The sequence below is a fragment of the Carassius gibelio genome, chromosome B22, assembly GCF_023724105.1.
Source record: "Carassius gibelio isolate Cgi1373 ecotype wild population from Czech Republic chromosome B22, carGib1.2-hapl.c, whole genome shotgun sequence".
NCBI lineage: Eukaryota > Metazoa > Chordata > Actinopteri > Cypriniformes > Cyprinidae > Carassius > Carassius gibelio.
In genome coordinates, this window is record NC_068417.1 from 15026569 (window position 1) to 15054049 (window position 27481).

At 35.5% G+C, this 27481-nt stretch overlaps 3 protein-coding genes across 3 annotated transcripts in view; 1 reads left to right on the plus strand and 2 right to left on the minus strand.

Moving 5' to 3' along the window:
- LOC127987197 (uncharacterized) overlaps positions 1–8584 on the minus strand; it is a 46889-nt gene extending 38305 nt beyond the window's left edge. Inside the window, exons 1-3 of the mRNA XM_052589452.1 lie at positions 8345–8584; positions 5186–5512; positions 4637–4882 (exon numbers count right to left, since the gene is read on the minus strand). Of these exons, the coding sequence (XP_052445412.1) occupies positions 4637–4882; positions 5186–5512; positions 8345–8387 (616 nt within the window). The 5' untranslated portion in view covers positions 8388–8584. The remainder of the gene's footprint in view (positions 1–4636; positions 4883–5185; positions 5513–8344) is intronic.
- The window catches only part of LOC127987218 (SLAM family member 9), a 198872-nt gene that overhangs the window by 145670 nt on the left and 25721 nt on the right, over positions 1–27481 (plus strand). The gene's annotated exons all lie outside the window — the stretch shown is intronic.
- Positions 14620–26202, minus strand: LOC127987212 (uncharacterized). The gene is made up of 8 exons (XM_052589484.1): positions 25736–26202; positions 19439–19762; positions 17494–17820; positions 16997–17110; positions 16203–16228; positions 15348–15858; positions 15201–15248; positions 14620–15101 (listed from the first exon to the last, which is right to left on the minus strand). The coding sequence occupies exons 1-6, from the start codon at positions 25785–25787 to the stop codon at positions 15766–15768; spliced, it is 936 nt and encodes a 311-aa protein (XP_052445444.1). The 5' UTR covers positions 25788–26202; the 3' UTR covers positions 14620–15101; positions 15201–15248; positions 15348–15765.

Below are 27481 nucleotides of genomic sequence, written 5' to 3' on the forward strand. Positions count from 1 at the left end.
GTGCATACCTCCACCTACTGTACAAGAGTGTGTCACATCATGTAATGTTGTGTATTTATATTCTGCTCATTAACTCGAAGTCATTAAGACATTTAAATAATGGTTTCCTGCTGATCCATATCCTCCTCCGTCTAACCTGGAGGTCATGTATATGAACAGAAATTGTTGATTGAGATCACTGACACAGTTACAGTAGATGATCCTCACACAAATGAGCTGTGGTATTCACTGTGGTAAAATAATAAAAATACCACACAAATCAAGTGAGCTAATTATGTTGCACTGTTGTGTTTTTCACCACAGCATTTGTGCTGTACTGTATGTAATAAATCTGATATTCTCAAATCTGATCTACTGTATGAATCGTAAGGTCTACTTTTATGTTACTTTTTGGACATGATAATAGTAAGAAAAATACAGGTTTGAGATTAACTGTTCTTTAGTTTGTGAGTTTTCAGTTTATGAAGTTGTTCAGAGTGGTTCCAATATAGTAGTTTCCAGTTTCACTATAATTTTCAAAAACTGGTATTTTTTGTTTCTGAATAGGAAGAAAGTCAGCTTGTTAAAAATCCCAAATTGTATTTTTATTTTCTCAGAAGTCTGTGTCCATTGATGTGATATTTCTGAAGCTGTGATCTGATTGGTCCTCTCCGGTCTGCTGGGTGTGGCTACTGTTGCCATTTTGACATGATGTCAGATACAGTTACATTGAAATACAATTATTAATAAAAACAACTAGAGGTTTAATGTGTGGTTGCAATTAAAATGCTTTCTGATTTTATTTGGGAAACTAGATCGCACTATTTGAGGAAAGGCGTATAATGGCATCAGAACGTAATGTGGTTTAAATGTACTGTTTAGTGATCATGAAACCAAGCTTTGGTTGCCAGTACTTTCAGTGCAATATGGAAAACAAAGAGACTCAGATAATGTGTTGTGAATTTAAAAGTAACGTGTTACTTGTCAAGCATCTGATTGAGTAACTTCAGTTGATTGTAATGTGTTAGCACCAACACTGTAAATGATTCAGTAGTAGTTCAGTTCAGTTATTTCTGAGAACAAACTCTAAAATCATGACAAACAAATGAACAGATCAGTCATTGAGAGTGAATGTCACTTTTTTTAATGTCACATGAACATACTGGGTCTTACAAGTTCATTTCTATCATAAAATAGTCATCCATTCATAAACACTCAGCTTCTTCATAGACTGTTGCAGTTTAAAAAAAATCCTTAAGGTATCACAAGGCACATCATTATTGCATCTTCCTGAGGTTATGTTACAATATTTCGTGGGTGATTTTTGACAGTCAATTTCAGTACTTCAACTCTGGCATGACGATGTCTTTGTAACATTTACGACACAAAAATCAGCATCATGACATTTCTAACCCATGTATTAAAACATCGATCTTGCACTGATCTCTGAAGCTGAGTGTTCGGTGATATGTTCTGAAGGCAGATATCATTATTTCTGAATGGGATCAGATTTGAAACCTAAAAAAAAAAATCTGATTACATTCAAAAACTCCTCTTAAAGCTTTCCAGGACTGACATTACAGAAAAATGTGTCAGTATTGCAAAGAATATACACAGCAGCGCAAAATAACTCCATAATATATACACATAAAAAACAAAACAATAGCTTCATGAATGGAACAGAAAAAGACATGAGATGGACAAAACACTTATAACAAATAAGAAAATGTGCATAGCTAGCCTCTCATAAATATCATAATGCGCATTAAAATGTATAACATTCAACATTACAACTTGACCTGTAGTACCTTAAGAATATAATAATAAAAAATAAAAACAGTGTGGAAATTGTGCTTCAACATTTTTCACAGCACATGTGCTAATGTTTTTCACAGATAACCAAAAATAACCGCACATATGTATTAAAATATATAAATTATTCCCTTCAGGTAAACCTGTAAATGGCGACACAACCGTAACATCAACAACATCAGTGATACTTCGATATTGTTTCACAGCTGCCTTATTTTTTTTTATTTATTTGCATATTTGTGCACACAGAAAGCTCATGTTTCAGAGCATGACCCTGTCTGAAAATGCCCATCTTGGTGATGTATTCAAGCAAACAGACAAGAAGTGCATTAATCGATCTTCTAGTGTTCTGTGCTGGGGACTGCACTTTAACAGCTGAAATAAAACAGGTTTAGCACTTATTGTTCTGTTAATGTGTCAGTTTGTTCCTCATTTTATTACTGATGGACAGTTTATATGTCTTTCTTTAAAGCAGTCTTTAATCGGGGCTCACGTTTTATTTGAAAATGTATAAGCCATATTATTCAACATATCACAATTCCTAAACAACAAACAATATCATTGTGATTCTAAACATTGTGCAATATGATACGCTGATTATATGGCGATAAAAGTTTTAGAACCAAGCCGTTAGTGAGTAATTAGTTTTGACTCTCTGGTTCATTAATTATAAAACATAGGATTACGTTTGATTAGGAGTAAACATCTATGACTTCTAACTCCTTTTGTTTTGAGGCAGAGAGGCAGTTTGTTTTGACACTTTCGTGAGGTAAACCGTTGATAGGCAGGATCTTTGAATGTGTACCAATAAAGAAGTCAAAGTCAGGGAAGACGATGGGTTTTTAGTACATAAAATATCTGCATATAAGCTTAATTTATGCTGGTATGAAACTGATTGATTTAAAAAAATACTTGGTGGACGTCCTAATTAATGCTGCTAGTGGTTCAATAAAGTCTGCAAGTCATAGAGAAGACAATAAGCATCGTTGAGGAGCACCTCTTTTGAAATGTAATGGCTTTGAGATGATTATTTCGGTTATTTATAGATTATTTTGATCTAGTTGGTGAAATGTGTATTAAATCTAAAATCATTAAGTGTGGAGTAGTGAAATTAACACTGCGCTGTTAAATTGTTAATGTTTTCAAGCCATTGTTTTCCCATTAATAAACGCAGTTCAGTCAGTGTGTATTAATGTGGAGATCACAGCTTGTAGTCTGGCAGACAGTGTTTCACTTCACTGAAGTGATATTGGTCAGAAGTTGGCACACTGCGTTGAGTTTTGGTACTGTTATAAGACACTTCGTTGTTTCGCTCTTTAATAACCTACAAAATAACACAAGTTTGAAGAGTATAACTAGTCACCGACCGCACGTAATAATGTAATTACTTGTCAGCTTGTATTTTAAAATGCATTATGAAGCGAGCTTGCTTGGCACTATGTAGACAGCTTCCTAAGATCCTAACCATGAGCGAAAGGATCGCTTCATCGCAGCTGGCCTATACTTTAGTATTGAACTAACACATGAAATGAACACGTAAACACTGAGAGAGCGGTTCTAGTTGAGAAATGTGCGAGAACTAGATTCCTGTACAAGCAGCTTAATTCATATGTCACAGAGAGACAGAAATGTGGAAGCACTGATATATGCAAAGCTTATAGTAAATAATGGTAAAACTTATAGTAATGAAGACACTGACACTTGGCCTCCCAAATGAACATAGCAGTTGAGTAGAAAGCCTCGTCAGACTAGGCGATGTCCCATTGGTTGTGTTCTTGATTTAGACCACATCATTCCTCTGTAAGAAGACAGATATTCACAAATATAATTTATAATTATATTAATTAGGATTAATGCTTCAGTTACACTAACACAAAAGCACGAGAGACCAGAGAATACTACTTTGTAACTAGTGAAAATATATGTGATATTTCACCTTATTTTTCCGCTCCATACAGATGCCTGATAAAAAAATAAAAAATAAATAAAAAACAAGCTCAATTAAATATACATTACTTTGTTTCATTAGAATATGCATGTGCAATTATCCACATTTAAACAATTCTCTCAACACTTTTTTCATATTTGTGTCATGTTAAATCAGCTTTAATTCTCACGTTTCCTTAGTGCAAGACCACCACCGACTGCACAGACGACGAGCAGCAGAGCAACACATATTCCTGCTATAGCTCCTGGAGACAGTCCTGAATCTGGAACAGCTGGAGACAGACAGACATTATTATTAGAGAGAAGGGTTAGTCGAGATTACCTAAATCAAGACCAAGTCAAAACCACAACGAGTGTGGTGAGAACGAGTTTGTTGGTTTCCTCAGTTCATTTCCAGTCACTGATTGTGTTTGTGTTTCACACAAAATACCTTTATTTTGAAACATCTGACATCTTTGGATCGTGCTAGTATTATAAAGTACGATAAAATATTCATGCTGAAGTCTTTATGTAAGGACCAAACGCCCGCTTCTATAAAGTTTTCAGTTAGTTCGTTTTCATAAATTTTCCTTGGCTGGTGAAACAATACTGTTGTGTGATGTTTCTGGAAGGTGTGTTAAGGGCAGGTTTTTAGAGAAGCGCTGATCTGTCAGTGGAAATAAAGCTTGATTTTGACCTCCCAGCTCAAGGTCCGAGGCTACTGGCTCCACAATGGAAAAGCTTCTCTCTTGGATTGATATAAAACACAAAAATGTATTTTAAAATGCACTGAAATGCACAGAATTATGCTCACCGGTGATAGAAACGCTGAAGCTCTTTAAACTGGTGACAACAACACTGCTACTGTTGTTGTTTCTGCTGCTGATCTGTAGTTTATATTCTCCAGAGTCTGTGTTTGTGATGTTCATGATGGTCAGAGATCCAGTCTGATGATCCAGCTTCAGTCTGTCTCTGAATCTCTCTTTACACTGAACATCTGTACAGACGTTACTCTGATCTCTAGTGATTTCGGCGATGACAGAGTCATTAAAATACCACGTCATCACAACATTTGGGGTTTTTGTTACACCAGGATGTAAAGTGACAGGTTCTCCCTCCACTACAGACTTGGTCTTCATTTCATCTCGTTGAGCAGCAGGAACATCTGAAACACAAACCAACATCTGCTGGAGGATCTCTGCTGATGAAAAAACCTGCATAACCTGAGAGAACTTTAAACATGAATGAATTTGTAACCTTTCTTGACTTTGAATTTGACAAACAAAACTAACTGTTAAAACTAACAACTGAATCACTCTACAAATAAATCTACAAATTACAAAATAACAATAAATGTGTTTTAAAGAAATTATATCATTTATGTGAATATACAGGTAAGTGGGAAACATATAAATGATGTACTTAAAACATGTATAAACTCCCTATTAACATTTATTAAATGACTCACCATTAACAGCAACTCTGAAGATCTTTTCACTGCCGCTGCTGATGATCACTAGTTTATATTCTCCAGAGTCTGTGGTTCTGGTGTTCATGATGGTCAGAGATCCAGTCTGATGATCCAGCTTCAGTCTGTCTCTGAATCTCTCAGTCCCTTCATTACACTCAACATCAGTACAGATCTTACTGAGATCTCCAGTGATTCGAGCTATGCGAATGTTATTAAAATACCATGCAACCTCTTCTTGTTGGTTTGTTTTAACATCAGTGTAAAGAGTGACTAAATCTCCCTCATTCACTGACACGGACACATCATCTCCAGCTCCAGATGTACCTGAAGAAGAAATGAACAGACAATCAAAAGCCAAACAAAAACACAATAGAAAAATAAAATAGTGATATATTATTTGTATATATCATAAAGACTGAGTAGAGAAATTTCTGGAGTCATAATGTAACACACATCATTCAGCACATACTGAATCATATTTGTGAATTCATGCAACCAATTATTTTCTTGTCTTCATAAGTTCAGTAAAACCAATGGATGCTCCTTTGCAGGCCACTCTCAAGTGATACTGGTGTGTGTTATACACACACTTCACACGCTTCAAAACAGAAGTTTCAAAGGGGCGGGACTTAAGAAAATCAGAAATATCAGCCAGTCTATCAAAACTCAAAAGTCAAAAAGGAGTGAATTAAGAGCAGACAAGATGGACAGATCGTACTTGTAGACCATCAGCCACAGGCTACACTTAATTCATTTTCAGTTTAATGAAGATTTGTGTTTGTTTGTTTGTTTGTTTTATTAGAAATACACCAACAATCACCTATACTTTATAGAGATCTCACCATCAGGGCATATTCTAACATAATTTATGAGCATAAAATATACAAAATCAAACCATTTAGAAAAGAACAACACTGTTTTAATAACATCAGCCTCAAGTTGTGCTTAGATTGTAACTGTTCATCTAATCACAGAACTGTATCAATTGTTTTGTGCTATTTAATGATTTCAGCTATTGATTTATTGAGGTATTGTTATGAGCCAACAGCCTTTTTACAATCTTCTGTTTTGCCTTTACAAGTATGTTGCTTGATAACTTTTCTAAAAGGTAAATATATTGTATTGGCATTATAGGTAAAAACTAATTTGGTGAAGGCTCATCACTTCCTCAAAATTAGCTGTAAAGCTTAGAAACGAAGAAAACTAAGACCCTCATTACTAGGGTCATTGATCATTTCTAAACAATGAGATCATCTTTACAAATGTACATGTACAAAAAAGTGCATACACAATAGCATACGTGTACATATGTTAACTTCCTCAAAATAAATATGTTTACTAGTAAATATGTTACTATTATTATAATAATAATTTATAGTCATTTATTCACATTATCATTTTATAATCATTAGCTACTCATATGATTTTTTTTTTCATTTATCACTATATTTAATCATTTATTGTTTATTCAGTTATTATGTTCATTCATTTATTATGTTTCTATATTTTATAATATGTATCTCTTATTAACTTTTATTGTTGTTTAATCTAATGCTTGAGGGTTTTCATGAACCGTTTTGTGTGTATGAATAGATAAGGGGGGCAGGATGTTTATGGAAACCCAAGGTCTATGGGGTGTTGCCGTGAAGCAGTTATGGTATGAACAGTAAATGCTGAATTTGTGCTGGTCAGATGAAGTTAGGAGTCAAACTCTCTAACCACTAGGCCACGACTTCCCCATCTGACGTGGAGACCCGATCTAACAGAATACAGTTCTGTAAGAAACTATAATCTGCCCTGACCCAGTGTTTTAGATGGAGATGGTGGCAGACGTCTTATGATCTGCATTCCTCGCTCATCAGCTAGAGCTCTCTCACAGGAAATGAGAGAAAAGAGCAGACAGACGTGCAGGGAGAGAGGCTCTGCTTAAAGTTGTTGAGACTTTGATAACTTTACTGAGGTGACAATGGAGCCACAAGGGCAATCTTTGGTATTTGTATCCAGGTTGTGTGAAGTGTTTAGCTGTTACAGTGGTGTGCTAAATGCAAATAAACAAAACCTCATGGTTAAGTCTGTATTAATTGCACAGGTTAATCCAAAAACGCGTGAAGCAAGTGCTCTGCATGTAGATGTAAATACACCACACGAGCAAATCATTTCTAAAATGACAATTTTTCAATGCAAACGAAAGCTGCTGCCTTTGTCCTAAAAGAAACTTGATAGCAGCTTTGTCTTGATGCGGATATGACATGACATTCAGTCCTAAGAACAAGCCTCACTCTCAAGACTAATGCTGATGATACACTGGGCAACTTTTTGAGCAATTTTGCTGGGCAACTTTTTTGAGTATTGTTGCTTATGCACTTTCTAATTGAGAATGGGTAACAAATGTCTATCTGTACTCTAGATTGGCCGTGGGCCCTGTGTTTCACCTGGTTGCCTGTTGATGGCAACATTTACCAAAGTTTTAAAAAGTTGCCCTATGTATCATCAGCATAAGGATAATGCAAGTTTTCTCATTCGCAGCGGGCGTGAAATACACTTAAAAAAAAACGCGTGATAGGTATACGTGACAAAAACGAAATAATCAATGTTTAATAGTTCCACTTAACATTTTCAGTGCACGGAAAAAACGTAATGCCACAACTAATGCAAAAACAAAGATAAATTCCTGGGTATATGATTACTTATGTTAAATATATCAACGTTTAATCAAGCTAGGCATTATGAGCATCGTGACGCAGTTAAAAATACAATAATATTGCAAAATTCACTTGACCCAAGCATTTTTAGAGGGACCCCATTTTCGAGCATTTACATCATAATGTCTGCGTGACGAAAGTGAAACTAAGATTTGTAAGTGCGACACACGTCGAATATAACAAATAAATGGCTACTATAGTCAATCAAAACACACTGCGAGCAAAATACAAAAACATAAAAAAATAAAATGAAAGTATTTACATCATAATGTCTGCGTGACGAAAGTGAAACTAACATTTGTAAGTGCGTCACACGTCGAATATAACAAATACATTTCTACAATCAAAACTCACTGCGAGCAAAATACAAAAACATAAAATAATAAAATAAATGCATCTCTATAAAGCAATTATAGGAGGAAATGGAAGAGGATTTAACATTTACATTTCTTACCATAGAACCACAAAATCGACAGGCAAATTAATAGGTTCTCCATTTTCAAAACTAAAAAAATAATAAAAAGGGATTTTGATTTTATCAAATAGGCTACATGCTCTTAGTTCCCTTAGCAGTAATGAAGAGAGCTCTGCTTAGTCACGGACCGGTCAAAATGGCCTCTGTTCTGAGATATTTGTGTCATTGGTGTCATATTTAACATTAATATTCATGAGTTTCCTATTAACTCGGACTGGCAGGCTATTTGAAAGAACACTTCTCAGTATTCCCGCGGAGGGGAAGGTTGAGTCCTCATAGTGACGGCAGGGTGTCGTCGGAAGTGGACAGGGAAGTCCGAGATTATTGTATTATTACAGAGTTGTGTGTGTTGTTGTTGTGCTCAGTCATCTGTGATTGTTGTCCTCCCGAATTATGTTGATTGCCGGTGCTGGTTATTACACATATTCCATGTTATTTAGGCTTGGAGTTTCTAATTAAGTGCTGTGCACCTAATTTATGGGGTAACACTTTAAAATAATGAAAATAATATAATGCAGTCAATGTTTTCATGAAGGATGCAAATATGTTTCGACAAGAGAACATCATTATTTATTGTCACTTCCTAAAGAGAAGCCCTCCCCAGCATAATATCACTAACGTTAAAGTTATTAGACATTGAACTTAATGGAGCTCATTAAATATATCATATGGATAGGCTATATATACGTTATATACGTTTCCATAAAGAAGCTAATTGTTCACTTTATAGACGTAGCTGTTGTGATTAGTAATTAATTAGTTATTCTTCATTAGTTGGCCATAGTTCCAAAGTAGTTCTCAATGACGATATTTTTCTTTAGTAATTATCAAATAACTAATAAAGAACTACCTATGTCCTAAATGAGCTATTACTTACTGCTTAGTTAATCTTGCTTCTATATTAGTTAATAGTATTAAGTTAAGTGTTAATGTAGTACTACCTATTACTTCCTGCGTAGTTACTTATTAACAACGGACCATTATTTTAAAGTGTTACCATTTATTGTTTGCTGTGAATTTGGAATGAGTACTTGGGTTCTCTTTTAAATGTGTGTCACGGTTTAATGAAATAATATGACCGTAATCAGGATATTTAAGTGAAACCACGCCAAATGGCTACTATTGTTGTTAATAAAAAGTGTATTCTTTGATAATTCTTGCCCTTGAGTTTGTTTTGTGTGCTCCTCCCGGACCAGACCGGGTTGAAATTAAAGGTAGTGACAGAATAGGTGTTAATCCGCAAAAAAAAAAAAAAAAAAGGTATGTTTCAGCGTAGAATGATTGTTTCGAGTATAATTGTCAATTTGCTAAATAATTTATAGATCGTGTCATGGTTAGTGATTGTCCTAATTTTACACTGAGAGTCCCTAAAATGTGTCGTTTAATAACTTTACCAAAATGTATCTATTGTGCCATAATGGTGCACTTTGAGATGAATATGAGGTTCAGATGAAATCATTTTGACTCAAATGGGAGTTGGTCAAGTTGTGAAATCAGTAACCTTGCAGTACTTCAACAATGTTTGACTGACATTCTAGGAACTTATAAAAATTCAAATGTTTTAGCTACATTTTGATAAGAAATGGCTAAATCAGACCATACAGTAATTTGCATATTTTCATTTCAAAGATAAAAGTAGATTGCTTTTGCCGAATAAAGACATCAACTGATTCTATATTAACAGATGTTGTGTAGTCATTACATAAATGACATTTACAAGATACCTGTATAAATATAACATTCATGGTCATGTTTATAAAACAAAAACAAGTGACCGCTACTCAAATGTCTACTTTGTACAGGTGTTTATCGACAGGTCTACTGATCAACACAGCAAACACATGTCATAGGATTTCTGTGGTAAATAATATCTCTTATGGCTCTAATCCCCAACCACTTGATTGGCTATGTCTCTCTCTCCTCTCCACCTGTATCTTGTGTGTGGCGAGCACACTGGTGCTGTTGTCCTGTGGCTGCAGTGTCATCGTCCAGGTGGATGCTGCACACTGGTGGTGATTGAGGAAAATAAACTTAACACAAGAAACAAATATAAAACATTTTGTGCACAAATGAACAATTATATACTAAGCTTTGTTCAAAGCTGAAATGTAATTACCTTTTTTAAAGTTTTTAGCATGCGGTGAAAACGCACTGATATTTTAAGTAGATACGAGTTGCTTTAACACGAAACAGGAAACACAAGGGTATCCATGTATGCACAGCCCAGTGAGTATCCGGGGTCTGTGTATGATACCAGGGTGCTGAAGAACAGCCCTATTTACACTAGCCGCCTTTATCCACCTGCAGGAAAACACATCCTGGGAGATGGTGGGTATCTTTGTTTGAGTGCACATATCTGCCTCATCACAGTATACAGAGAGTCTGAACAGAATCCTGCACAGCTTTGATTCAACACCAGTGATGCTCGTGCACAGAACATTGTTGAGAGAGCATTCAGATGATGAAGACCAGCTGTGCTCCATCTTCTTCAAGGCCCTGGAAGTGAGTCCTGTCTTTGTGCCAGTTGTTGCTGCATGCTGTGCGGTGCTCCATGATCATGATGATGATACACTGGAACCCCGAAACACAGAAGTCAGCAGAGGAGAGCATGTGCAGGACAATCTGGTCACAGGTGTCACACCAGACGCATGTGTCAGCTCTTCAAGAGCATGATTTACTGTAGACAATTGAACAGGTTAAGACTCTGCAAATCAGTTCATGTTCTCATAGTGCTATTGTACACTACAAGTGTAACAACACTCACTTGACTCAAACCACTACATCACCTTAAGAGAGTCTACCATGGGTACAAGAATGGGAACCCCTCTGTCGTTGGTTGGTTAAAACAAAAACAAACAAACAAAACAAAAACATATATCCCAGTACCACAATAAATTCAAGCCTCTTCATCATAGTGTAACTTTTAAAAGTCATATCTTACAACCCAACATAAAGCCACCAATATTTTAGATAAGTAAACGGCAATCATAAAAAAAAAGAAAATACATTTCATGATTGCCCCTTTAAATTATTAGAATTAAAAACACTTAACACAATAAAAAAAAAGCAAACTTCACATACTCCAATAATTCAATTAAAATCAATACCTGTGTTAATTAATAAATCTACTCAATTTATGAGGCACCCACCAGTATATGTCCTTTAAGCACACTATAAAAAATAATAATAATTAAAAAACACACGTTAAAACTGACCACACTAACTATAACCATTAATCACAACCCTTACCTCCACAATTTACTTTAATAATGTTCACAAGGCAACGACTAGTTTCATTATCACCAAGCGTTGGAACACACCACACAGCTTCTCCTACTTAACACGTGGTCCCACAAAGAGAAAGGCCAGAAGGTTTGATTTCCCCCTTTATAGTACTTGGACTTATGGGATCTGTAGTCCAACACATTTGTAGTCCCAAGCAAGCCTAATGTGGAGGGACTACTAATGCTACCTTCACCCCATTACATATATATATATATATATATATATATATATATATATATATATATATATATATACAGGGCCGTGCACAGACCTTTTGAGGGGCATGTGCTGAAACTGAAAAAGGGCACCCCCCTCCCTTTTTTATATCAAGATTATTTAATAAGCCTGCATAAAAGGAAGACATGGTCACATCTTCATGACAAATTCAATAACACAAAATAATAGTCTCAAAAGCTTTAGATTTATTCATGATTAATAACAACCATAATAATAATATTAGATAATTAGATAATATAAATAAACAGGGTTTTAAGGGCTTCTTTAAACCTAATTACAACAGCTCTTGTGTACTCCCTCTTTTTTTAAATTGCATTTATAGAGAAAAAAAAATACTTGAATCATACATAAACATGTTAACCAAATAATTAGCTTATAAAACCAAACAGAAACCAAAATCTTTTTTTATTGAACTTTTTGCACTTTTTTATGAACTTTGCAAAGAAAAAAAATTATATATATTCTCATTTTTAGCTTTTCTGTTTGGTTTTATGAGCTAATTTGTATTATTTGGTTAACATGATTATGAATGACATTGAGAAGAGGGGAAGGTGAGCAATGAGTCAAGTATTTTTGACAAACTTTTTTGAAATATAATTTAAGTAATTATGTCCAACTCAATTCCAGATTATAAGAAACTATAGCCATACCGTTACTATAACATATCCAATATGTATCCGCCTAACTGGCAAATATTTGATACTGTGGTGGACCAGGGATGTTGGTCTCCTGAGGTCTCTTATCCACTACACTTTCCCTAAAATAAGCCAGTAATGAAAAAATAAATAAAAACAGTGTGAAAAGTACAGTTGTAGTGAATGATGCTGAAAATTCAGCTGTGATCACAAAAATAAATTACATTTTAAAATATATTCAAATAGAAAACAGTTATTTAAAATTGTAAAAATATTACACTATATTACTGTTTTTGCTGTATTTTGGATCAAATAAATGAAGCCTTGGAATGAATCATTAATTACATTCTGCATGATAAAATATAAAGATTTCACAGTGATCTGTAAAAACAAAATTTAGTTACTACTACATTACTGTAGTAAAACATGGTTTTTATACATGTCAGGAAGAGCGGAGAGTATACCATAACATGATTAGCCTCAATGTTAATAAATTAAGTGTATCAGCAATCATAAATCAAAACAGAAATTTCTTAGAAAAATATGTTATCTAGGTGAAGGGGATCACTCGTCGCTTTGTGTAAGTTCCAGTACGAAACACCGGGGGGCGCACCTGTTATGATTTTCCGATGGTAAAAACATTATATGTTGTTGTATTACTTATCAATATATCGTTTTTGTGGTAAAATCGCATTTTATAAAAGATGAAATGCTACTGTATGCACGGGCTATTTAAGTGTTGGCTATGTATTGGCTATGACTAGATGGCAAATGCTAGCCCTCTCTCTCTCAGGCGACGTCCCACATGTCTCAGTCAGTGAGTCAGTCAGACATCGAATAAATAAAATATGAGCCTTTATAGACAGTGTTTAGTAGTACTTATTCAAACAACAAGATATTTATTTACCCTTCGCAAAACTTTGTTCAGCTCAGCTGTTGTCTACTGTGCGGCTGCTGTGGAACTTCAGTTGATTCAATGGAGGGGGCGGAGTTATCAGCTTACTGACAGCTTAAAAAGGGCACTTCGGAGTGTAAGGGCAAAAAGGGCATGTGTTCTGCACAGGTTGAGCCCTACCTGTGCACGTGCCTGTATATATATATACAGCAATAGAAGTATGGGGGTGACACTTCTAGGCAGGTGTTGTGTGCACCAAGGAGTGTTAATTGTACAGAGACGTACAATAATAACTTTTAAAAAAGTTTTGTGTGAGCTTAGTCCAGTCATTGCTCATTACAACCCTGCTGGGGGAATACATAATTAATAAAATAAAAATATCAGCTAAAACCAGACTAAGCTGGTTGGCTTGTTTTAGGTAGGCATCCAGCCTGGTTGGTCGGAAGGTGGGTTTTCGAGGGGTTGTGGCCACTTCTTTAGCTGGTCAGTCTGGAAGACCAGCAAAAATCAGCTACTTCCAGCTAAAACCAACTAAGACCAGTCATCTAGCCTAGGCTGGTTTTAGCTGTTATTTTATTTGTATTCATTATTTTTATTTCCCTTCAGCAGGGAAACTCTAAAATCATGGCATATTCTGAAATTTCAACCTTCAAGAAAATCTATATTTGTTTAAATGCAGTTTAATACACAAAAAGTGGTACATCCCAAATGCAAAGATTGTCTGGGGTGAAAGAGTAACAAAAAAGTTAAAAAAAAAAGTTCACACTAACATAGCTGACAGCTGTTAATGCTCAATTACCATTTTAGATTCGACAAACTGTAATACTATAAGTACTATAAGAATTCTGTTCAAACTGAAAGACATCTGTGACATTTAATTCACTGATGCTCTTTAATCAGCAGAACTAAACCCGCCAAAATAAGCTTGCTGATTTTAAGTTTGAAAATTATTCTAATTCCTATAAAAAAGTAGATATTAGAAATTCATTTTTAATTATATAAATAATTGTTTTATTAATACTCCCTTTTTATTTGAAAGTATAATAGCATTATCACATTATTTTATTTTAAAAAAATCACTATTATTAGGAATATATATTTTATAAGTTTACATTTCCTCTGATGAGAACCAGGCTGAAAAACGTATGTACACAGTCTGCAGTCACTGCCCCACACGACAAACACATTCTATTTGAGTACCAAACATTTTATTAACAAAAGCATAAATGACAAGGTAATAAAGTAGGAAGCAAAAATGGACTTCGGGGGGGGGGGGGGACGGCCAAAACAACAATCAAAAGGACCTTCTGTCTAATTGGGTACCAAAACTGTCTAAACTGACAAAAGAAAACAAAATGAACAACAGAAATGTACTCTTACCTCCCTCACTACACAAAAACAGGAGAAAAAGGATTTACATGCAATGTACAAACAATCTGTGAAAACAAGCTCCAACAGTGGTAACACAGTGATCAGACAAATATCTCTGGTGTGAACTGGCCTTTACAGAATTTAGCTCTAACAAAGTTCACATACATAAGGCACCATGACACACTTCTTAGTCCTGTTGTTTCTGTAATGGGGAGGATCATTGTTCAGTGTTCAGCTCTGCTGATATATGATGTAAAGAGGTAAGCTTTTTGAACATTAACTGATCTCATAATCCAAAGCAGACAGGACAAGTCTGAAAAAGAAAGAGATTTGCATAACTTGAAGTTTTTTCCCATTTTTCAATTCTCAATTGCATTTTAAATCTATTATAAAACATTCTGATAAAATCTACCTGCAGATATCCAGGACTGACATCACAGGAAATTCACACAGTGATGTTCTACAATAGAAAGACATCAAGAAAACACAATAATTAAGATACGAAGTGGAAACTGGACAAATGCAGCACAGATAAACATTGTGAATGATAAATGTTCACCTTTAACAGCTTAAGGGCCTTTGGCTATCTCCTCTGTCTCCTCGCATGAAATGTCAACAAATAAAATAACTTAAAAACAAGAGAAATTAATGATGTCCTCATAAATATAACATGACTGAATAAATGTTACTGTGAATCATACAAGTACAAAGAAAAAACAATTCTTCACAATTTAACAATGAATACAACAAGTAACATCTGAAGATTATAATAACATGTTTGTCAAGCATTTCTACGCGTTTACTTCAACATTTCTACCACATAAAATTATTTTTATTTGTAGAACGCAAGAAAAACAGCATTTAAAACAACCTAAAACAAGCAGATACAGGCACTCTCAGGAAAGGTTCTTCAAGGTCCATGTGATCTTTCTTTTGAAGCTGGCTGACCAAAAAAAAATAAATAAAAAGTAGTAATGTTACTGTGGTGCATTCTCAGTGTTATTATGGGATGTAGGAGTCATCTGTATTAAAACATCAGGCTGATCAGGAGACGAGTCCTCAGCATTGTACTGTACAAAAATAAAGATTCACAGAAGATTAAAGAAAAGGAGAAGACTGATGTTTGAGTTACACAAGCAAAATACTACAAACTAGAGTATCCTTAGTGTGTGTGAGCAGAGACTATTTATTGACTATTGAATGTCCAAGATTTCTGATTCATTAGCTACAACAAATAACTAGAAGAATAACAAAGTGCAAAATGTTTATCATTATGATAAAATAATAATAATAATAATTGCATTATGTCATGTCATGCAGGACAATTAGTTTTATTTTTACAACTTATTAACTGAAAGTGAATGAAACCAGAAGCACCAACATAATACATTTACAGTTGCAGACAGTATCTTACCTGATTGTTGTGCTGCCTCTTGATGTCTGTTTGAACAATAATAATCTCAGTTAAAGGTACAATTTGTAAGATATGTGCAGTAAAATATCCCAAAACCACTAGGCTAGTGTTATATATTTTGTCCAGCTGATTACTAACAATTTCTCTAATGTTTTCAACTACTTGTAAATCTTGAGAAAATTCCCATTCTAAACAGTGACACGGGGAAGTGCAGTCGTCTGTCAATGACGTTGTCCCTTTGTTCCCGCCTTTACTGATGTAGAAACCACATGACAACAGTGTCCTGGACAAATGCAGAAGTAGCTTCGCGACAAACTTCAGCTAGAAAGAGATGCCGATCTCGCTTGTGTTTTACTCGACAGGTGAGTTGTTTTGATTCATATCTTTACAGAAAGCGTATGTTATTATAACGATCAACAAGATTAGTATTATGGGGCATACACGCCAAACGCGGGGCATCACGTCTCTAGACCTGCGTGAGGACGCATCTGATCCATAGTCTGATCGCGTCTTTGCATTGACTTTTTATGTAATCTACTCGCGCAAATCGTTGAACTCGCGTTAAATCCATGATTTATCTTTCCATCTGATTGATGGTCATCAGCGGTTTGGTAGAAGACAACAAATCCCATCATTCCACGTTCCAAAAAACCACGCAATTGTTATTGTTTTGGTAGTGCGCCCTCTCGTGGCAGGTCCTACAACCTGTACCCTTTAAACACTGCTGACTATATATTTTTATACAGTAACTCTCATATATCCATCTTGGTAAATTAGCTGTATATAATACTTACAGTCCATTATTGCTTGGTGTTTGGAAAAGTAAATCACTGCAGCAACAGCAGCAGCAATGAGCACCAGAACACCAACAACAGCAGCAGCTGAAGACAAATCTGAGCCCCAAACAACTAAAAACAGACAGTCATTATTTCTAGATGTGACCGATGATTAATGATCAAAGTACAAAAATTATCAGTTTTTTTTTTTGTTTTTCAGTTGACTGAAGTCCCCCTTTAGTAAAAAATTTGATCTCTTTAAACATCCTTGATCATTCATATTATATATGTAAATGCTTTTTTTTCTTGTGAAAATTCTCATGCTTTGTAATAGCTTGAATATAACTCTTCATCCTTGCCTCATTAACTATCTAACTATATAACATTTGAAGTGGAACAAAACTTTTTTTAAACACGAGAAAAAAAAACCTAGATTTTCACTGCAGGGGGGGACTTTAAAAACATTCAACTGTATTCCAGAGGACACATGGACTGAAAGATTAAATGATACCCACCAGTGACAGTAAGAGTGAAGCTCCTCATGATGGTGAATCTGCTGCGGTTGATCTGTAGTCGATATTCTCCAGTGTCTGTGTTTCTGGTGTTTGTGATGGTCAGAGATCCAGTCTGATGATCCAGCTTCAGTCTGTCTCTGAATCTCTCTTTACACTGATCATCTGAACAGATCTTACTCTGATCTCCAGTGATTTCAGCGATGAGAGAGTCATTAAAATACCACGTCATCACATCGTCTTTGTTTATGTCACCAGGATCTAATGTGACAGATTCTCCCTCCTTCACTGACTTTCTCTTCATTTTATCTTCTTGAGCAGCAGGAACATCTGAAACACAAACCCACAGATGCTGGAGGATCTTCGATTAAAACAAACAAACAAACAAACAACCAACCAAACAGAACACAACATTGTGGATAATACAATTCTGGTTAGCCTTTGTTCTTCAGTACATGTACTTACTAAGAAAGTACCAGTAGTATAAAGGCGCTTTTTCACTGCATGGTACGGTTCACTTTTGAGGGTTTTCCACTGGGTACAATACCTGGTACTTTTTTAGTACCACCTTGGTTGAGGTTCCAAGTGAACCGTACCATTACCAAAACATGCCATGTAAACTCTGCTGATCACTGATTGACCGGAGAGAATAGTCAAGGTTTTTTTTTTTTTTTAGGAGTAGTGGCAGTAGAGGCGGCACAACTATATTGACATGTGAATAATCCCACCCACTCTAAAGTGATAATAACCTGCAGTGGAAACGCACACTGAACCGAGCCAAGTCATACCACGCAGTGGGAAAGCGCCATATGGTACCTACAGGGGTTAAGGTTAGGTTTAGGGGTAGGTTCGGGGTCAGTATCTAGTTATTACCAGGTTATTGTAATTACTGTAATACATACCTACATGCAGAACCTGACTGTACAATAAAATTCAAATTATTATTATTTTGTTCATTAAAGACACTTTTGCACATCACACATTTTATACCAAATCCTTAAATAGATGATAATAGGTAATGGTTTGACACATGCAATTGTAACTCATTATTTACTAAAACTAACAGCTCGCCTCAATTAATTTCCATTAACAAAATTTTTTTAGCAGTGCAGAGCAGTCACAATTAGGGGAGCTCCGATTGATCAGCTACCGATCACAATCAGCCGATAATCGCTTTGGGATGATTGATCTAAAAAGGCCAATCTAAAAAAATTTTTTTTTTATTCAGAAAGATTTTTCAGCTATGCATGTGTGGCAGCACTGAGTGCAAATAGACAACCTTGGCAAAGGCTATTGTAATTTAGCATTTACCGTATTTTTCGGACTATAAGTCGCACCTAAGTCGCATCGGTCCAAAAATACGTCATGATGAGGAAAAAACATATAAGTCGCACTGGACTATAAGTCGCATTTATTTAGAACCAAGAACCAAGAGAAAACATTACCGTCAACAGCCACGAGAGGGCGCTCTATGTTTTCAGTGTAGACTACAGGAGCACTGAGCAGCATAGAGCGCCCTCTCGCAGCTGGAGACGGTAATGTTTTAACTTGATTCATTTCTCTTGGTTCATGTCAAATTAATTTTGATAAATAAGTCGCACCTGACTATATGTCGCAGGACCAGCCAAACTATGAAAAAAAGTTTGACTTATAGTCCGGAAAATACGGTAGTTGAAAATGCATTTTATCTCATTTACATTTATTAGATGGCATCTATCAGCATTTGCACTTAGTGTAAAGATGATGCTAGTGCTGCAATTTAAACTTGATGCAAATAGTAATCGTTTTAGCCAACTCTACATTAAACAGACACTGCCTACAAAATGTGGCAGTAAGTTTTTCCATACAAAGTATATTTTTGCTACTCTGAATGTCATTGATATAATAAACACATTAATGATGTAATATAAATATGTATAACCTTTTTTTAAAATATTAAATTACTCACCATGAACAGTCATATAAAAAAATAAATCTGAGATGTTGCGGCTGGGAAGCTTTAGTTTATATTCTCCAGAGTCACAGGTTGTGATGTTCATGATGGTCAGAGATCCAGTCTGATGATCCAGCTTCAGTCTGTCTCTGAATCTCTCAGGACACTGATCATCTGTACAGATCTTACTCTGATCTCCAGTGATTTGAGAGATGCGAGTGTTTTTAAAATACCATGTCATTCGGTCTTGCTGGTTTATTTCAACACTAGTGTGTAAAGTGACTGAATCTCCCACCATCACAAACACTGACACTCTGTATGGATCAACACCAAAGGCACCTGAAAAAGAAATGAAGAGTTAGCTTACACTGGGTAATTGACCCACGCTGGACAAAATTATTTCAGATAACAAATAAAATTATAGGACACCAACATTTTAGATACGGTTTAATTTATATTAAAATGAGCCACTTAAAATAAAGTTCTCAACATAACTGATATTCAAACCGGTAAGCAAGCCCTGCTTTGTTTATGTTTCAAATATATCTTGTTTCAGATTCCAGTTTTGAATGATGAATATATAGGCCTATATATTCTATATGTAACTATTGACAGCTGCTATTATAGACAATGAATTCCTTTCGTGCAGGTGCAGAACGCACGTGTTAGTTTGCAGTCAGATGTAGTCTGAAGCCACCTTGTCACCATCCCTGACGAACGACAAGTGACAGACCAAAGTCAGTCATTTCCAATGGAGAGTAGAGCGAGTTCCTATAATATGTGTATGCGGAAAATTCGGATCCGATTTGAGCTTCAGATGCATTAAAATATTTGACCTTCTGCGGCCAGACAGTATGCGACTACCCGACCAGATGCAATGTATTCTATTAAAAGCTATGAGCATATGGTTAGAATTACCAATATTTTGTTTAAACACTATTTCTGTGAAATGGTGCTTTAGAATAATTGTGTCAGAAAAAATTATTTTGTAATTATTAAATCATTATTTACATTGATTAGCCATATACAATTTGGTCATTTCATTTGTGTCGATGCATTCATGGTAATGGTTGCTACATAACCAGTTTGAAAGTTCTGTGCGACTGCCACTAGATGGAGAAATGCAACAGTCATGTCCGAATAACCCCCAATAACCAAAACCAGAGATCAAATCCAAAGAAGATATTCTTTATAAAAGTTAAGGGTCACCACACCCTCCTAAAATAGCTCATTCGAACACACCACCAACATCTCTATATCATGATGTGAGAAGATTTGCAAAACGTCGCCCAAATGTTCATGCAAAGAAAGAAGGCGAACTTTGATTCTCGCTGTAGTATTGTTGTTGTTGCCGCCGCTGCCATTTTGTCTGGGCAGCCAGAATGTGCATGCATCAACAGAAACATTTATTAGATGAACCCTGTTTTTTTTAACGTGCAATTTAGAGCAAACCATATTACAGATGATAATACAGATGCTTTGTCAGATTTAAGTTGAAGCGCGTGCCGAACCGTGTGTGGTGAACCGAACGGTTCGGTTTTTTTCAACGAACTTTGCCATCCCTATTACCTCAATAAATCAATAAATTACAGGCCTAAAACAATCATGCCCGAGCAGACGGATATTAGTACATCTCGTCACACCGGCACCAGCGTCTAAATCAGTTTTATGGTCTGGTTTTAAGTCTAAAATTGTTTAAACCGGGCCTTCAGCACTTTTATAAGAGCTTGTGAACATGTGTGAACTATTGAACAAAATACTTTTTTTTACAAATAAATAATATTTAATATTAAGAAACATGAAGTCAAGGGAGAAGCCCATAGAGAGTCCATAAAAGCAACGGGACAAAATTATTCAACAACGTTGGGGGATAAGGAATATTGTTAAACGCAAGGCGTTATTTTTGTTTGTCAAGCAGCACAAATCTGATTTGTGTTTTATTCAAGAGTCACACTCTGTTCCGGACGATGGTAGATTTTGGAGATCCCAATGGGGGACTGATCTGTGGCAGGCTCACGGGTCTGAACATTCTGCTGGTGTTGCCACTCTAAAATATAATTTTTCAGGGACTGTTCTTTTACCTGTCAGTGATACATCAGGTCATTTTATTTTTCAAGCATTAACCATTGAAAAGTTTACTTTGATAGTTATTAATATATATGGATATAACTCTAACCATGAGAACGACATACTGCTTGAAACCTTAGAGAAGCATATACAAAATACACTTAATACATTTCCAAATTCAGGTATTGTAATAGGTGGGGATTTTAACATGATTCTGGATCACAATATTGACTGTTGGCCTCCACGTGTTTCCACTGCAGTAAATGATAATTTAAAATGATTTATGGAAAAATTTAACTTGATTGATGTATGGAGATTTAACAACCCTAACATAAGTGCTTTTACTTGGAGTAATAGAAGTGCCACCAGACGTTCTTGATTGGACTATTGGTTAGTTTCAGATAATTTGAATATTGATAAAATATCAGTTAATATCATCAAAACCCCATTAACCGATCATAATGCAGTCTCCATCTTTATACCTTTGCACTCTGCCCCCTCCACAAGATGTAGGAATGCTTACTGGAAACTAAACAGTTCACTCCTGCAACACGATGTAGTAAAATCAGATATAAAGAATCTAATAGTGAAATTCTGGAATAAAGCAAAGTCCGAGAATGCTTTTGGTAGCAATTGGGAACTTTTAAAATTTAAAACTGGCCAATATTTGAGAAATTATGGTAGTATCTTATCAAAAAAATGTAAACTGGAGGAAGAAAGAGTGGTCTCTAAAATAATTTCCTTGTACCAGAAGGACCCTGCTGGTATATCAGAAGAAGAACGACTATCTTTAATTTCAGAACAACTTAAACCAGTGGTTCCCAAACCTGTCCTGGCGTACCCCCAACACTGCACGTTTTCTTTGTCTCCCTAATTAAACACATCTGATTCAACTCATCAGTTCATTATCACATGGGTTAATGAGCTGATGAGTTGAATCAGATGTGTTTAATTAGGGAGACAAAGAAAACGTGCAGTGTTGGGGGTACGCCAGGACAGGTTTGGGAACCACTGACTTAAACTAAATGAGATCTTCTCTAACAAAGCAAAAGGTGCCTTTATAAGGTCAAGGAAAAGGTGGATTGAAGAAGGGGAGCAGAACTCTGCCTATTTTTTTGGCTTAGAAAGATATCATGGGAAATTTAGTTTAATCCAGCAACTTAATATCAATAATACTGTAACTGATAATCCGAAGAGCATAGCTGTTTTCTGTGCGGACTTATATAGTAATTTATATAAATCTCAATATTGCCATCAATCATCCACTACATTCTTGAACTCTCTTATCATCACTCCAATCTCTCAAGATGATAGGAAACTCTGTGATGACCTTATTACCTTGCAGGAAATTACATTTGCAATTGAACATTGTAAAACTAACAAATCTCCTGGTGTTGATGGCCTCTCTGCAGAGTTTTATCAGGCTTTTACAAAAGAAGTAGCTCCTTTTCTACTTGAAGTAATATTAGAAAGTGTTGAAAAAGGCTCTTTACCCCCCTCGCTGACCCAAGGTTTAATTACGTTAATCCCCAAACCCAATAAAGATCCACTGTTTATAGATAATTGGCGACCTATTTCATTACTGAACACCGACTACAAAATTTTTGCCTCTATTGCAAAACGATTAAAAAATGTTTTAGACCCTATTATTGATGAAGTTCAATCAGGTTTCATGAGAAAAAGACACATCTCAAACAATATTCGGCTTGTCTTAGATATAATTGATTATTCATTTTTATGTCCTGATGATGGTTATATATTTTTCTTGAACTTCTATAAAGCCTTTGACACAGTAGAACATAACTTTATATTTCAAACTATTGAGAAATTTGGTTTTGGTGAGTTTTTCTATAAAGCTGTTAGAACAATGTACTGCAAAGGCAATAGCTCTATCAGACTTAAAAATGGGACATCACCTAGATTTGAGCTGCAAAGAGGCATCCGACAGGGCTGCCCTGCCTCCCCCTATCTATTCATTTTATGTTCTCAACTTCTTTCCACCCATATTAAAAATAGTACTTTAAAAGGAATTTCAATTGCGGAAAGAGAAGTTATCCTCACCCAGCTAGCAGATGATACCACACTATTTTTAAAAGATGCCAGCCAAGTGCCAATTGCTATCAAAACAATAGAATTATTTTCAGCAGCTTCTGGACTCTGCTTAAATCTGAAGAAGTGTGAACTTTTCTCCCTTAAAGAAAGCGACACCTCCCAGATATGTGGCATCCCAATCAAAGATAAGATTACTTATCTAGGGATTACTATAATGAAAAATGAGGAGGAGAGATGCTCTATAAACTTTAATTTGATTCATGATAAGACAAAGAAAAAGCTAAATCAGTGGCTGCAGAGGGATTTATCCTTGAAAGGACGAGTATTGTTGACAAAAGCAGAAGGTTTATCCCGTCTTACATATGCAGCTATCCCCTTGTTTGTCAACAAAAATTCTATTGACAAGTCACTTTTCAATTTTATTTGGAAAAACAAGACTCATTATGTGAAAAAATCTGTTATCATGAACACCTTTGAACGTGGTGGTCTTAATTTTCTTGATTTTACAACCCTTAATAATACTTTTAAAATTAATTGGATAAAGCATTTTCTAAAAAATCCCACATCTACATGGAATTTTATACCTAACTATATCTTCTCTAAGGTTGGTGGTCTAGATTTCTTACTTTTATGTGATTATAAAATAGAAAATATTCCCTTAATTTTATCTAAATTCCATAAACAATTAATTTACAAACATAATTTCTCCCCACATAGGTGCTTCATCTGGAATAATCATCTTATTAAATTCAAGAATAAATCCTTGTTTTTTAAGACTTGGTTCAATAATAACATAATTCTAGTTTCCCAACTAATAAATGATAGTGGATCTTTGATGAATTATTCTGAATTCCTTAACACTTTTGGCATTCCAGTCACCCCAAGAGAGTTTGCAATTGTTATGGATGCCATCCCATCTGGTATTTTAATTCTCTTAAAAGGGGCTGGAAAACCAGATTGCCTACCAGATTTGGACCCTAAGTTGACCTCAGTTGGTAAAATATGTTTCGCAACCACAATGAGGAATAATAATCGTAATATTCGCTCTTTATTCCAGAAAGATGTTACCAGCATACCTAATGTTGTTTCTTATTGGTCTAACTTTGTTAACAACCTGAATTGGGGGAATATATGGAACCTTCCTTACAAATATCTTCTTACGAATAAAGTAAGAGAGGTCTCTTTCAAAATCATACATAGGTATTATCCTGCTAAGCATTATCTCCTTAGGTTTAAGCTTGACATATGTGTTAACTGTTCTTTTTGTGGAATATGTCCAGAAACAATGGTACATCTGTTCTGGCAATGTCCCTATGCCATCACTTTCTGGAAAGATCTGTCCCGATACATTTCTGTTAATCTTATTGCAGATTTTTCTTTGTTTTGGAAAAAATGTACTGTTTGGCTTCCATGATAACAAGAGTAAAAAACAGAAAGAAATATACCTAGTTAATCTATTGATCATTTTAGGGAAATATCATATTCACAAAGCGAAATTTAGTAATTCTAAACCTTCTTTTATTGCTTTTGGTAAGGAGATGGAACAGTACATCAATTCCATCCATGATTCAAAAAATAAGAAGGCTGCTAAAACCATTCAGTTATGCTCTATCTTTAATGTATTTATTTGAAACTCCCCCTGGCTCTGTTCTTTTATATATTTTTTTGTTTCTGTATTAATGACTCTATTTGTGTGTTCTTATTGTTTGTATCGTAAAGATTTAATAAAGTAAAAAAAAAAAAAAAAAAAAAAAATGTACGCTCGACCCCCAGGAAGTGCGTGCTTCTAATCTGCTTCACTTGTCTCAGTTGAATCCAATGGGTTTCCATATCTTTTACTGCCATATTGGGCGGGCCACGGTGGGCAACGACAGTCCTGCAGAGTTTTCTGAAGCTTTGATTAAAAATAAATACATAAAAACTTGATAGTAGCCTCAGACCGTGATCAATGTGTTTAATTGGGATTGGAGAGAATTCTCTGCAGGACTCATTGCATGCCACCGTGAACCGGTCAGAATTATAAACTTGTATAAAAAATACATTCTAAATCCTTAACTATTTAAAACAACAAATGGTGCACTTATTAAACAAAAATAAATCGATGGAATAGTACAGCTGAGTTTAAGTTTCACGAAAAGAAACCCGTTTTTTCCCTCTGTGATCAAAAGCGACAGTAACAAATAAATGTCTTACCATGCAGAGAAGATAGGCAGATATATCCTAACAAAAAAGTCATTTCCTTCATCTCTTTCCCGTTGAATAATAATTCAAAGTGAAAAAGTGAAAGTAAGTTAAAAGGATAAAAGTGCTGCGTGAACAAAACACTTCAAGCTCTCCGTCGAAGCTTTATGTCGTATTTTGTCAAAAATAAAGAAAATATTGGCAAATATTTGCTAACAACTTTATAGAAAAGTTCGAAACCGTCTTTCTGCGTCACGCACCTGACCTCACAGCTACCTCCTTCCTGACACTCACCTCCTCAATGTCAAAGGACCCTCGGAAGCCAGAATTTCTAAGATGCCACGTCATCGACATCTGTCGAAGGACTGTTCCGATATCGAGGACCCTCTGAATTTCACCCAAGGACTGAGTCATTTTACTGTCTATGGTCATATCCCATACACAGGAAATGATGCATGTGTATCCTGTCACTACTCGATCCGTACCGGAACACGATTTGTACTGCGCATGCGCGGAAATGCGTCTACTTCTGGTCTGTATGCCGAAACAATTTACGGCAATTTCTGTAGTTTTAATAATACTGTTGTTATAATAACACTAATAATAAGTTAATGTTTTTATGTGATGTTGACACCTCCCGATCCGTCCCGGAAATAGTCCTTTACTAGTGAAGGATTCCCCAGGCACTGGACATAGCTGCCACTGCTCCAGGTGTGTGTTCAAGCTGTGTTCACTTCTCACTGCTGTGTGTGTGTATGTGCACTTTGATGGGTTCAATACAGAGCACCAATTCCGAGTATGGGTTACCATACTTGGCAAATGTCATGACCTTCACTTTGATTAAATTGTGTATTCGATTAAATTTGCACTTATTAAATCAATTCAGAGATTGGCAAATGTCATGACTTTTACTTTGATTAAATTGTGTATTCGATTAAATTTGCACTTATTAAATCAATTCAGAGAGAAAAAAAACATGTACACTTGGTAATACAAATGTGTATACAAGTGTGTGTTTTACCTTTAATTATTAATTTTCTAAAGATATGTTTACTTCTTTCTTATATATGTTACTTATATATGTTTACTTTAACAAATGACTGCATATAAGAAACACAAAAATATATTTTTTCAAATTATTTATTCAAATTCATTCATTCGTTCATTCCCTTCCTCCCTCGTCTACTACAATAATTACTGATTGAGGAACATGACATTGACCTTCAGGCCTTGTTTATCAACACAGTATGACAAAAATGTTTCCATGTCATCTTGAGACTGAAAAATAAACAAAAAGTCATCCTTTGCTTCAGGGAATTCACTGCCCAGGGCCTTTCTGAGTGCATTTTGTTGATCGTCACTGTTCATCTGCAGAAAAGCAGGCTCCGTCACCTCTCCACAGAATAAGTCTTTGTGATTTTGTACCCAGTACCAAGCTGTATGAATGTCTCTCACAATGGTGGGCTGTTGCACCTGAATATACAAATATATAATGGCACAAAAAAATGAAACTATTTATCCAACTTGCATGCAACTCCGTGATATATGACCACTAAAATCATTTACCTTATCAGTGTCCTCTTCAACCACAACTCTTCTGCTGGTGGTGGATTTTGACAACCTAAAGACAGGCTCAAGGGTTCCCTGAAGGAGCTGGGATGCTTCTTCGGTCCAGTGTGCAAACCTCTGTCCGTGCCTTTGTAAAATATGTAAATGTATATGCACTCTATTGCTATAACACCTTTCTAGTATAGTATC

Bases quoted from the DNA above. Each gene is read 5' to 3' on its own strand.
- LOC127987212 (XM_052589484.1), bottom strand. From the start codon at position 25,787: ATGAAGGAAATGACTTTTTTGTTAGGATATATCTGCCTATCTTCTCTG. The intron at 17,111-17,493 runs GTGGGTATCATT...GTCTGTTTTTAG, and splicing joins CTTCACTCTTACTGTCACTG to TTGTTTGGGGCTCAGATTTG. The intron at 16,229-16,996 runs GTAAGTATTATA...TTGTTCAAACAG, and splicing joins ACACCAAGCAATAATGGACT to ACATCAAGAGGCAGCACAAC.